Consider the following 13,973-nt stretch of genomic DNA (forward strand, 5'->3'; position numbering starts at 1 on the left):
GTTCAATATTGTCATCATCAGCGGTAAAAAGTAGCAAATAGTGTAAACAATTGGCCTCATTTCGCTTGGCAGTGAGTCTGAATCTGGTCCAGCTGCAAGTTGAGGCAGGGTTTCAGCCCAAGAACCAATGGAGCCTGTTCCTCCTTCTCCACATTGCTCCTCTGAGAAGGAAAGCAGACACCGGTTGAAGCTGAAAAACCCCTCCCTCCCTCTTCCTACCTCCCTCCCTCTTCTCCAGATCCTCGGCTTTCTCCTCACCGGCACAGAATCGCTGGATTCTCCCGATGAGGCAGGACATACTCTTTCTCCTCCTCCATAGTCCTGTCTATGTCATGAGACTGTCAGTGTAGTGGGCTCCCCGTGGACTGCTTCTCCACAGCTTGGAATTTGCTTCCATGATACAATGCCATGGTCGCAGGAGCGCACGGTTGTTCTTCTGCAGCTGCCTTCGCTGCTGCTGCTGATTCTGCAGCACTTTGTTTTCTCCTTGGCAGGCAGCCATGAAGATTTGAACATCTCACTCTTTGCTGGACAAGGTCAGTGCTCAGCTCATTCACACTATAACTTAATATGCCTCCAACTCTTAGACTACAGGTAAGCTTTGACTCACCCAACTTTGAACCTTGAAGGCCAAAGGAGGATGTTCCATCATTAAATCTAGGTGTTTTTCTCGTAAGATTTGTATTCAGATTAATGCACAGTACTGAGGGAATCCTGTCATTGTTGATAGTTTTATTACAGGGGTCACCAACCTTTTTAAAACCGAGTCACTTTTTGTTACCTTTTGATGCAAAGAGGTACCAGTTTGATACATGTTTCTAAAATAACGACTTATCGTGTTATTACCATGTTATTACCATGTTATTACTATGTTATACCCAGGTTGTGAATTTTAGAAGTAGAGATAAAATAGTTCCAACCACTAAAATATCATGCCAGTTATGCATAACATTTTCTAGAAAATCCCGATGACCCATCACCGGTGAACTATTTTCAGAACCTGTCTACAGCTATTTTTAGGTGGCTACCATATGAGTGCCTTGATCCGGTTCTTTAAATTGAAGTCCAAGTGAACTAAGATTTTAATGTAAGTTAATGGCAGTAATGAGCAAGGTCATGTGTGCTGGTGCAAGAATAAAATGAAAAGAAAACAGGTGGGTAAAATAGTCAAAGGTTTTACTCAAATAAGAATACTGTTGCTTCAGAATAATATTACTTAAGTTAGAAGTAAAAGAGTAAAAAAGTAAAAAAGTACTTGGTGAAAAAATTAGTCAAGTACTGAGTAACCGTAGCAACGTCGTATTTATTAAAAATTTGTTAAAACAACTGTCATGATTTGTCAATGTATCTTAATGCCTAACTTTAAATTTCAATGACAGTTCAAGTAAATGAAAAAAGGGATCATAACATAAACAAAGAAAACACAACTTCGAGGTTTTTCAGGTTAGAGGCCCAAATCTATGAGTTTGTGCAATAAAGCACATGTTGGTTCTCAAACTTCAGCAATACACAGTCAAGAACAAAGGAATAATCTTATTCCTACCGTGACCTTGAGGTGAAGCTCTATGATGAATCAGATCATTGTTGCATTTCTGGTGCTACATCGAGGTACCGACTCAAAATGTAGAAAACATGATTCAAAAGATAAATTTGACACAGTTTTTATAGTAGGCTCTATTAAACCTCTTACTGTCACGAAACGGACCGGGAAGTATGAAGTCGGAACTCATATGCGTAGACGATCTGTTACTTTAATTTAGGAAAGAAAACACACAAACGGACCAGAAACAAAACAAAACAGGTTCAAAGGCAATCAAAATTACAAACTAGGCATTACTCGGATCAAATATGCATGAACAGGTCTTCTACAAGGTAAAGCAATGGTCTGGCAACGGGCAGTCCTAAAAGGAGCGTTTAAGTACTCCAAAAGCAATCAGTCAATGCGTCTCAGCCGGTGTCAAGGGGCGGGGCCAGCTGGGCGCCATGACAACTGTGCAGGACATGACACTTACAAAACTTTACTTTCTTTTATGCAGGTGGTGCACCTCAGCCGAGGTCCGTAATCCATCCGGTGAGAACCGACGCTTACGGACAATTCCTCAGCCATTCCTTGTCTCACCACTTCAAGGGTGGACGAGTCAGGAGAGACCTCGGCCCCGTCGGGCCGGTTTACTACAAAATCAACTACACCGGACGAGCCCTGACACTCAATTTAACGGAGAACCGGCAACTCTTTTCGGGCGGTTACGTTCTGGAGAGGCGCAACGGGGCCGCCAACCGGACAGAAAGCCAGCGGACCCCCGTTGGATCGTCCTGCCACCTTCTTGGTACTGTGGAGGTCTCTGGAGTGAAGGGGACTGCTGCCATCAGCACGTGTGACGGACTGGTAAGGGATATCATAGCGACATTTGCACAGTAGCCCTTAAGATTTCTAGCTTTTGATTTGGCTAAATGGTTGTACTAGTGTTCGACATGTTTGCATCGATTTTTTGAAGTTCTGGGTTTGAATCTTGTACCTTATATCAGGAAACCAGAACAGACCAGTGGACCCCAGAGCATTCGTTAAGGTCTTTTATTAAGGAAGCGTTCAGGGCTTGCTGGAGACGTGATGGCCGTCAGCAACGACGCCGGGGAGATAACTTCCGAACGAGTCCGGAATCGTAGTGCGGATGTCAGGCAGGTCGTGTTTACTGGGGCTGGAGAGCAGATCAATGCGTGGGACGTAAACAGGTCGGATCGGAGGGCAGGCAGAAATCGGGTAAGCAGAGGTCTAAATGAACGGGATCAGGAGAAACACACAGAGTTACAAAATGTACACTCTGACACTGCTCTCTGGACGCAGCGCGCTTAAGAGAGAAGTGCCAGCCAATCAGAAGGGGTGGGGGGGATGGGGGGGGGCTTTTGTAAGGTTTATTGTTCTATTTTCTTCATTAATTATCCATTATCCGTTATCGCCCAATCAGAAGGCGCCCACCCAGGCGCCACATGATTGCTCCCGGTGATCTGACTTAGTAATCATGACACCTCATGTGTGAAGTTTGCACATACTCTGGATCAGGGGTGTCCAAACTTTTCCGAAAGCGGGACAGATTTGGTAAGCTAAAAATGCGTGAGGGCCGACTCTATAACCTTTCATTCCTTGAACAGTTGTTAATACATTCACCCACTGTGAAAGGTTTGCATAGCTTGGTGATCAGCGTGGCGACCTCGTAGCTCGCCTTTGTAGCATTTTTATTTGACTCGCAGGGTCTTGTGAAAAAGCGCTGCTGTGCCGTTTACACAGCATGCTGTTACCTCACCTTTTCATCGCGATCGTTTCCAGTTAGCATGTTTCTGTCAAGATCAGAACGGAAACAGGGCCCACTTGCGTGATGTTTACCACAAGTTTTATTGAAAGAGAGAGGAAGGGCTGCGCCCACGATCCGGTGTTCACTGGGCCCGGGAAGCAAGTCGCTCTCGTACTTGGATTGTGATCCCAACACGGAAGTGGATCTTCCGTCGGGAGGGGCGTAAAACTGGTCGGTAGCCGGGACTGGGAGAGCAAGACGTGATCGGGGTTGGAAACGAGTCGTAAGCCAGAATGGGAGAGTAGACATAGTCGGGGAAAAAAGAGGTCGTAAGCCGGGACGGGAGAGCAGACGTTGTCACGATCAAAATAGACGGGAGCAAAAACGAGACAGGTGGGAGTCACGGTCGAAAAGGCTTGCCTAGTATATAATGAGGTTTGCAGACGGACTGACAACAGGGGACAGACAGGACTGGCTTCAAATAATAACAGGGAGCCAATCATAACCCGCGATTGTGATCCCAACACGGAAGTGGATCTTCCGTCGTGAGCGATGGCGGGTTCAGGGGTGGAAAACTGGTCGGTAGCCGGGACGTGATCGGGGTCGGAAACGAGTCGTAAGCACGGGAGAGGACACGTCATCGGGAACAAAAAGGGGTCGTAAGGCGGGACGGGGGAGCAGACGTGGTCAGGATCCAAACAGGTCGTAGCCGGAGACAAACACGAGCAAAAACGGGACAGGCGGGAGTCAGGGTAAAAAAAAAACTATGGTAAAGCATTTAAACAAAAGTAAGCCTTAAAATTAAACAATCTGCTAATAGAGCAGGTAATTTATGTGTATATATACATATGTACATATACGGCGGAGTTTGCATGTTCTCGCTTGCGTGGGTTTCCTTTGGGCATTCTGGTTTGCTCCCACATTCCAAAACTATGCATGTCAGGTCCAAATTGTCCCTGGGTCTGAATGAGGGAGTGAATTGTCTGTCCCTGTGTGCCCTGCAACTGGCTGGCAACCAGTTCAGGGTGTCCCCTGCCCCCTGCCCGAAGATAGCTGGGATGGGCTCCAGCCCCCCCGCGACCCTAATGAGGATAAGCGGTGCGGCTAATGAGATGAGATGAGATACACAGGACAAAGGCTACTGTAGCAAATATTAACATTCATTTTTTTCAGGTGTTCAAATACTTTTTGGGAGCTACAGTGGGACCTCGCTACTTCGCGGTTCCACGTTTGCGGGTTCAGAGCTTCGCGGGTCTAAAAATAATAATAATAATAATAATAATAATTAAAAAAAAACAAAAAAACACTGGCTGGCAACCAGTTCAGGGTGTCCCCTGCCCACTGCCCGATGATTGCTGGGATGGGCTTCAGCACCCCCGTGACCCTACTGAGGATAAGCGGTGCAGCTGATGAGATGATGAGATGATGAAAAAAACAAATTTTTATTTTTTAAAAATTTTTAAGCATTTTTGAAGGGGAGTCGCTACTTCGCAGATTTTCACTTTTCACGGGTGATTTTGGTCCTCATTAACCGTGTCTAAAAATAATAATAATATTAAAATAAAATAAATTTTAAAAGAAAAAAAAAACATTTTTGAAGGGGCGTCGCTACTTCGTGGATTTTCACTTTTCGCGGGTGGTTTTGGTCCTCATTACCCGCGATAACCGAGGGATTACTGTATACCACACAAAAAATAATTTAAAAAAATCATGCATTGTGATATTTCTGGATTTTTCTTTTTAGTTTATCTCCCTCACAGTGGACATGCACATACAATAAATATTTCAGACCCCTCCATGATTTATAAGTGGGAGAAATAGCAAAATAGCAGGGTGTTCAAATACTCATGTTGTCGTCATTATAGTCTTGTTTGGATCTTCCCAGATCAGACACGCTATGAGATAAAAGCTCCAAGTATCATCTGAAAATGTCGTCTCTTAGTTTGCCTTTCAAAGACTCCCTGAAGCTCGCTGATGACTGCTGCAGCTCCCGCTCAGCTCACCATGAGACCCTTTCCTCTCTTCTTCGCGTTTCCCTGCTATTGAAACCCGGAATAGTGTGCTGCCCTTCCTGTTGTCGTCCCCCGGGGGACGTCTTCAGTCGGGGCATGTTTTTAGAAGTTTGGAGGGCTAAATTTGGCACAAAGAGGTGTATGGTATTGGAGCAAGCATCCACTGCAGTTGTCGCCTGGACGGCAAAGCATCCTCACGTTACACCACCGAGCCACGAGGAGCGTTTTACGACTGGCAAAACACCGTACAATTAGAAATAACACTGATGTTGTAACAGGATGGTTTCACGGTGTCCATCAACAAGTGCTAACGATGCTCACTTCTTGCATCTAACTACAGAGCCCAGCCAAATTGATGACACCCTGTCCCCCTACGGCGTAATTTACAACTGACCTATTTGGACACTCCCCGGTAGTCCTGGCCAGATTCCTGTCACTCAAAACTTGTATCGTGATGGAATTCTAGCGTTGCGCCACCCCCCTTCCCCTGAACTCCAGGAAGCTCGTTCTGATATATTATCCAGAATTTTCATTGTGGTAGAAGGTTTGCAGTTTGTAAAAACCCCAGAGTCCACTTTATAGGCAGATGTGGGCTGGGAAGCTTTCCAACTCTAGCCTCGGAAAAAACAAAAGTAGTACTGCTTTGCATTCTAACATGTATATCACAGGAGTCAAATAGGCGGCCCGCGGGCCAGATCAGGCCCGCTAAGGGATTAAATCCGGCCCGCGAGACAACACTCAGAGAAGCGCAAGAGAAAAACAAGCTGCAGGTTGAAATATGTCAACTTGATGTTGCCAAAGCCAGGTGCCTCGAACAAAGACACTGTACTTGTATTTCTCTCTCTCTCTCTTCCTCTCCCTCTCATTCTCTCTCTTTCTTTGTCTTTCTTTTCCACCCCTTTTCTTCCACTCTGTCTGTCTCTTTCACTCTCTGTGTCTCTCTTTTTCTCTTCCTTTGTTGCTCTTTGTCTCTTTCTCTCTGTGTCTTTTAACCTCTTTTGATCTAACTTCCTTTTGTCCTTTTCTCTCTCTCTCTTCATACCCTTCGCGCTTTCTTTTCCGTCCTTCTGTCTATCTATTTCTTTTGATTTCTTTCTTCCTCTCCCTTTCTTTTCCCCCTCTCATGACTTTTTGTTTTGTTTCTCACGCTCTCTCCCTTTCTCTCTCTTTCTTTCTTGGTCCCGCCCTCTCTACTTTTCCATCCCCCTTTCTCCTTTATTTATCTCTCTTTTTCTTTCCCTTTAATCTACTAGTCCGGCCCCCGACAGAATGTTTGTTCTATTGTGTCGCCACCGAGTTAAAATAAGTTTGACGCCCCTGATGTATATTATCAGGGTTGGGTAGGGTTACTTTAACTTGATTACTTTCAATTACTTTTGGATTACTCCAATACCAAATATGGTAATAAAAGACAAAATAAACTAAATATGAATAAAATTATGACCCACAACACGTGGTAAGCTTTCTCTCCTGGCTTTGATCTCTTTGATCTCCGGCAAAACTAACATAAAATGCGACAGAAACAAAATGAAAATAAATCCAAACAGCTTGCCAACATCTTTTTTGCCGTTCCATGTATTCAGTTACTCCCCAAGCCTGCACAAAATTTAGTAATTTTATTCATATTTAGTTTCTTTTGTCTTTTATTAGCATATTTGGTATTGGAGTAATCCAAAAGTAATTGAAAGTAATCCAGTTAAAGTAGCCCTACCCAACCCTGTATATTATATATATTTATATATATATTTATCAAGAAAAAAAATCAACAGACCTTTTTAAAAACCAACATAGCTACTTTTAATACTTTTTTTGTAGCCACACAGCAAAAAGTCCAGCTTAACTAATGCTTTTATCTCATTTTTTTGGTAAGGGATAGGCGAATATGAGATCAAGACCATCCTCAGGTTGTCAGGACCAGAACGGAAACAGGACCCAATTGCGTGACGTTTACCACGAGTTTTATTGAAGGAAAGAGGAAGGGCTGCGCCCACGATCCGGTGTTCGCTGGACGCGGGAAGCAAGTCGCTCTCGTACTCGGATTGTGCTCCGAAAACGGATGTGGATATTCCGTAGCGAGTGATGGCGGTGTCAGGGACGGAAAAACGGGTCGGTAGCCGGGACTGGGAGAGAAAGGCGTGGTCGGAAACGAATTGTAAGCCAGAACGGGAGAGTAGATGTAGTCGGGGACAAAAGAGGTCGTAAGCCGGGACGGGCGAGCAGACGTTGTCACGATCAAAACAGGTCATAGCCGCAGACAGACGGGAGCAAAAACGGGACAGGTGGGAGTCACGGTCGAAAATAATAACAGGGAGCCAATCAGAACCCGCGGCGGTTGGCGACAAATGTGCGGGCACAGCTGACTCACATCAGTCATCAGGACATAGATCAAAGTATGGGTACTTGTAACGAGGATCAATACCTTTATATGGTCCCTTTTAGTGGCAGATTTGCATTCAGGAACTAGAAATTGTCAATAACCCCTACACTGTTAAGATTTTTTTAGATTACTTTTTTTGGGGGGGGTAGATAGGGAGTTTAAATACGAGTAGTATCTATTTCTGGTATTGGTATTGATGACTGGTCAAGAGTACAATATAACTGCTCAAGAGTATTGATATCAGTCTGAAAAACATTGGTAGCTGTAATTGTTATACCCCGAAAAAACAAAAACTTAAAATAAGCAGTTTTATCTGGCCTGTCAAATCATTGCCAGAGGCTTGATACTTACTGATCATCAGCACCAAAGCTTTTAGAATAGTTTGAAAAAATTTATATACGGTATATATTTTTACGACAATGCCTCTGAAAAGTATTTACACATTATGGCACTGTATGATTTAAAGAAAAAAATATACATATTTATTAACTAATTTAAATAAAATAAAGTAAGTAAGTAAAAAAAAATAATGATATTAGATATTGGCCAGTATTGCTTTCACTGGTACCGCCTTGGGTCCTTCTGATGAAACAAAAAAAATGAAAAAAATAAGTAAATAAATGAATAACATTAGCCATATGCGGATGTTAGTAATACCCGCAACTGCTAACTTACACAGTAGTGTTATCGGCCACCCTGGTTGTGCCAATATCTCAGAAAATGAAGACATGTACGTGTGACAGCTGTCCAATAAAATCAAAATAAAGATATAAGCAAACGGGGTAAGATATACAAAAAGCAACTTTGATGTCACACAATCTAAATTATCAAAAGTACAAATGTACCAGTGTCGGTATTACTCTGGAAAAAACAAAACGTGGAATAGGAAAAAAATTGACGACTGAAAAACAAGCAAATTTCATGGTAATATAAAAAAAAGAAATTGCGAATAAATATTAGCCGAACAAGATTTTTACTATTATTTTCTTGTTTGCAAAGCACAACTACTGAGCACACGTGTGAATTCAAGATTCCCTTTTTCCCATTGAGGCTTGGCCTTTCCCTGAGGCACACCGCAAACAAGAAGCAACAAGTTCAGGCCTATTATGATTTTGTATTTTCTGACACAAAGATGAATGGGAATCATATTGGAACCGGCGGAAAGGAATTCCCCCGTCGCGATCTTCTAATTTTATTAGTAAACGCCGTCCTCTTGGGAAAAGGTATGTCATAGTATTGTCAAGACCAGAACGGAAACAGAACCCACTCGCGTAGCGTTTCTCACAAGTTTTATCAGAAGAGTGAGGGGTTTGCGCTCACGACCCGGGGATTGCTGGATGCAGGAAGCAGGTCCCTCTTGAAGTGGGACTTCCTTGGCGAGCGATGGCGGTGTCGGGAATGGAAAAAACGGGTCAGTAGCCGGGATAGAAGAGCAAAATGTGGTCGGGATCGGAAACAAGTTGAAAGCCAGGAAAGGAGAGCAGACGTGGTCGAGATCAAAAACGGATCGTTATTCGGGACGGAAGAACAGACGTGGTCGAGATCAAAACAGGTCGTAATTCGGTACGGGAGAGCAGACGTGGTTGAGAACAAAACAGATCGTAGCGGGAGATAAACAAAAGCAAAAATAAGACGGGCGAAAAAGGACTTGCCGTGTAAAAACAGAGATTCGCAGACGGATCGACAACCAGGGATTGACAGGACAGAGTTTAAATACTGACAGGGAGCCGGGCGGGGCCAATTGGGCGCCATGGCAACCGTGAAAAGTATAATGAGCCCCACTGTCACGGATCAGACCGACAAGGACCACAATTACATCACGTTTATTTAGGGATGGGGGAAACGGGAGAGAGGGTCTTGGAGTGAAGAGAAATCTTGAAGTGGAGATTTGGGACTACCTTTCAGGCTTTATGGCTTGAAAGATGGAACAAAGAAGAAACCGAGCAACAAGGTTGGTGTGGCAGGTCTGGAAGACTGGGGGCAGAAGAGCAGGCAGAAGGGTCAAACAGGTCCAGGTTCAGAGTCAGAAACACAGACAAACAGGTTCCGGATGTAGGCTTTGCAGACGATCTGACAAAGGTAGGCTGTAAGGCAGGGCTTTAAATACAGAGCTTGATTGGCAGGGAATACAGAACAGCTGGTGGTAAACGAGAACAAACAGGTGGAACAGATCAGGGTGCAGTGACAGAGCAGGAAGGTGATTGGTGCTGGTTACCGGTAGAGAGAGAGCTCATGACCCCCACATCCCCCCTATCTGCTTCCTACTAAGAAAACCGAGGTCACCCAACATTTTACCGCACAGAAGTAGAAAACCACCCGAAAACAGTTCCTCATGGCCATCATATTTATAGCACAGTCCCGTGTTATGATAACCTTCAACGGACCTGGTCCCTCATGCAGGAAAACATCCTCAGATTTTCAGCACAAAACCTACCCAATATTGACGTTATGACGACCAAGACGTTCTAAAGCTGATTCAACAGTTTTACGGTTGGGTTATTATTACAGTTAAAGAACAGCAACCTGATTATTATTCACTCAAGAAAGCTTTTCAAATTACTGCTGAGATTTGTCACTTCTTGCCCACAAGTCCATTCCATAGCTGTTTAAAATGGGTGATTATCTCTGGAATGCTGCTTTTACCTGTACATTGAGACAGTGTTTTTCAACCGGTGTTCCGTGAGACCTTGTGTAGTGTACCGCAGAAAATTACCCAATTTTACCATGACAAAAATAAGGATTCCATTGTTTTGTATCTTTGCTTTCTTACACTGATCAGCTGTGTACTTGTAACATTTATCCATATCAGTAGGTGGCAGCAGATTACTATTTTTTATTTATTTATATAAACTAATTATCTGCTTGCAAGGTACAACAGTATATTTAATAACTTATTTTGTTTGAAGAAAGTGTTTAAGATTGCACTGCAAAAAATGATAAAATAGATACAATAAAATGAAAATATTGCACATACCGACAGTTAAGCTGATTTTTATTTATTTTACTTTTTATTATTGAAGCTGAGTGCTCTCACTTGCCTGTTGTCAGTCCGTCAGCGAACCTCTATTTACACAAGGCAAGCACTTTGACTCTCATCGGTCCCGTTTTTTCACCCGTATCCCACTCATCTGTTCCTGATTCCTTGTTTGTCTAGTAAAGTCAAGTCATGTTTATTTGTATAGTCCTTAATCACAAAGAGTCTCAAAGGGCTGCACAGATCTGAAATGAAATGATCTGCATTTATATAGTGCTTTTCAAGTCAAGACTTCCCAAAGCGCTTTACAGTGTGCTTCACATTTCCCAAAAGCGGCCGTGCAGCCATGTAAGGCGCTAACCTGCATATTGGGGGTATTAGGGGTTCAGTGTCTTACCCAAGGACACTTCGACATGTAACACGGAGAAGCTGGGATTCGAACTGCGATCTCTTGATCCCAAGACGAGCGCTCTACCTCCTGAGCCACTGCCGATCTGTCTGCGGCTACGACCCGTTTCTGACCACCGACCATGTTCTGATCTCCCGTCCCGGCTAACAACCCGTTTTGTCCACCGACCAAGTTATGATCACCCGTCCAGGCTAACGACCCGTTTTTGACAACTGACCATGCTCTGATCCCCCGCTCTGGCTATCGACACGTTTTTTTCCCATTTGACCACGCAACGATCTCCCGCTACGGAAGATCCACTTCCGCATTCCGAACACGCTTTGATCCCGTGAGCGGCTTTCTTCTCTCATCCAGCGAGCACCGGATTGCTGACGTTTGTTTTTCCTCTATATCTCAATAAACTTGCAACTGGGTCCTCCTCCTGCTCTGGTCTTGACACATAAAAAAAATAATAATTTGGAAAGTGCTGTTGCTCAGCCAAAATTTTGCATATTGTAAACGTTCTACACCTGTGGGCCGGGCTTATATACAAATATCCAATCCAGATTTATTGTGAGTCCAAACAATTGCACACAATTACTGTGTTAATGTAAAAACAGTAAAAAAAAAAACAAACACTGCTACCACTTAAATTCTGTAATTTAACAGCCCTGGGTCTTGAAGGATTTTACACATTTGACTATAAAGGATTTTATACGATCGAATACAAATTACATTTAATGCAAAAGATATTCACTGGCTGGGCTGTGCTGCGATGTCAGGGCACCCTGGTGGAAAATGTTGTTCACAGTAACGGCGGGAACGGGATGTAAGGCTGATAAGATAATCAGCACATCCAGACGCGGAAAGGCCCTGATGACGTAGAAACGCTCGGTGTTGTTTTGAGTATTCCAGACACCGCGAGGCTCTTCGACGAGATGGTGAAGCCCAGGGGGGGCTTCCTTGGCACGCCCATGGGGGGAGTCGGCACGCCATTATGCGGGGAGAAGATGGCCAATAGGAGAGAGCTTAAGGACTTGAGAAAAAGGCTTCTAACGACACTAATTCGGCCGTTTTTAATGGAGTACACTAAGTTAAATTGTTAATGAAATTACATCCCCTCGAGTGAAAATGTCGGCTTTCTTGTTCATCTTTTCCCTCAAGAAATGAGCGCGCATCAATTGTCGGGGGGATGTAGGTTGTGTTTGGTTAATGGAGTTAGATAACTAATTCAAACAATTTGGTAAACGGTACATTTTGATATTAATTCCCAACAGTCTTACAGAGTGAATGAAATTATAGACACAGTATTTTACAGTACTTTACAGTACAGTCTCCAAACATGTGTCTAATATTACTACCTACCTTTGGTATATTCACACAGTCATTTATGGAACAAGAGTGTAAAAGCATGCACAAGCCTGAACATACATTGGCTTTGCAGATCATATGAATCACGCAGAGCGAGCCGTGTTTGGATGGCCCCCCTTTGGCATTCCTCCTAAGCCCACCTGCACTCCACCACCTGCTTTGCTTTCTACGACTTGATAAAAACACCAAAAAACGAGGAAACATTTTCGATCTTGGGTGTGTTGTTTGTTAACGTGAGAATGTGTGAGAGCAACAGAATAGGCTGCGGGTTTTGCAGAGCCTCACCAAGGAACGTATCAGCTTACATGCTTTGTGGATGAGCCCATCCACGCTCGTAGCCAAGGGCCGTTCTCTGGAGGTTATCTTCCTTATTCTGTTTCTTTTCTTTGGGCGGCGACAAAATATCAAATGTGGCTTCAGTGAGTGGAGCCAACAACATAGAGCATAAGTGGTTCTAATTTTTGAAAAAAGTAATTTTCTTCAGGGCAGTCCAAGGATTTTGTCCTCCCTGTCTTGGGAAAAAGCTTTTTTGTGGCATAGTAATCAATTATGTTAGTGTAGGCCGGTGGTTTTCAAATAGTAGGGGTGCGAGGCTTTGTGTCAGGACCAGAACGGAGACAGGACCCACTTACGTTGCGTTTCTCACAAGTTTTATTAGAAGAAAGAGAAAGGGTTGCGCCTACGATCCGGTGATTGCTGGACGAGAGAAGCAGGTCGCTCTGAAAGCGGAAGTGGATCTTCCGTGGCGAGCGATGGCGGTGTCGGGAACGGAAAACGGGTCAGTAACCGGGACAGGAGAGCAAAAAGTGGTTGGGGTTGTAAGCGAGTTGTAAGCCAGGAAAGGAGAGTAGACGTGTTCGAGGACAAAAAAAGGTTGAAAGCCGGGACGGGAGAGTAGACGTGGTGAGGATCAAAAAACGGGTCAAAGCCAGGGTACAGACGGGAGCAAAAAACAGTTGGTGTCAGGGGGACCAGAACAGAGCAGGAGACCCCAGAGCGTTCGTTACAAGTCTTTTATTTGGGGAAGCGTACAGGGTTAGCGGGAGACGCGATGACCGTCGAACGTCAGCAGCAACGCCGTGAAGACAACTTCAGAACACGTAGCCAATCGTAGCGTGGGACGGAAGCAGGTCGAGTTTACCGGGACTGGAGAGAAGATCGTAGCGTGGGACGGAAGCAGGTCGAGTTTACCGGGACTGGAGAGAAGATCGTAGCGTGGGACGGAAGCAGGTCGGATCGGAGGCAGGCAGGCAGAATCAGGTAAACAAGAAGGCACAGGTAATCGGGAGAGTCATACGGGGTACAGAAGTAATCCTCCGACGAAGAGGTCTCCGCGTAGTGTGCTTAAAAAGGGAACATAAACCAATCAGGAAGCGCAGTCCAGCGCGCCAGATGATTACCCCAGGTGGCTCCACTTGGATAATCATGACAGTTGGGAGTCAGGGTCGAAAAAGGCTTGCCTAGTGTTAACTGAGGTTCGCAGATGGACTGACAACAGGGGACAGATAGGAGTGGGTTTAAATAGGGACAGGGAGCCAATCAGAGTCCGAGGCAGTTGGCGCCA

At 44.4% G+C, this 13,973-nt stretch overlaps 1 protein-coding gene across 1 annotated transcript in view; it reads left to right on the top strand.

Annotated features, from left to right (window-relative positions):
• The first annotated feature begins 286 nt into the window (after window positions 1-286).
• Window positions 287-13,973, top strand: part of adamts12 (ADAM metallopeptidase with thrombospondin type 1 motif, 12) — a 40,018-nt gene continuing 26,331 nt past the window's right edge. Inside the window, exons 1-2 of the mRNA XM_088336789.1 lie at window positions 287-536; window positions 2,037-2,386. Coding sequence (XP_088192915.1) covers window positions 404-536; window positions 2,037-2,386 — 483 coding nt within the window. The 5' untranslated portion in view covers window positions 287-403. The remainder of the gene's footprint in view (window positions 537-2,036; window positions 2,387-13,973) is intronic.

Source organism: Urocampus carinirostris, chromosome 5, assembly GCF_059441175.1.
Source record: "Urocampus carinirostris isolate Australia breed hairy pipefish chromosome 5, RoL_Ucar_1.0, whole genome shotgun sequence".
Taxonomy (NCBI): domain Eukaryota; kingdom Metazoa; phylum Chordata; class Actinopteri; order Syngnathiformes; family Syngnathidae; genus Urocampus; species Urocampus carinirostris.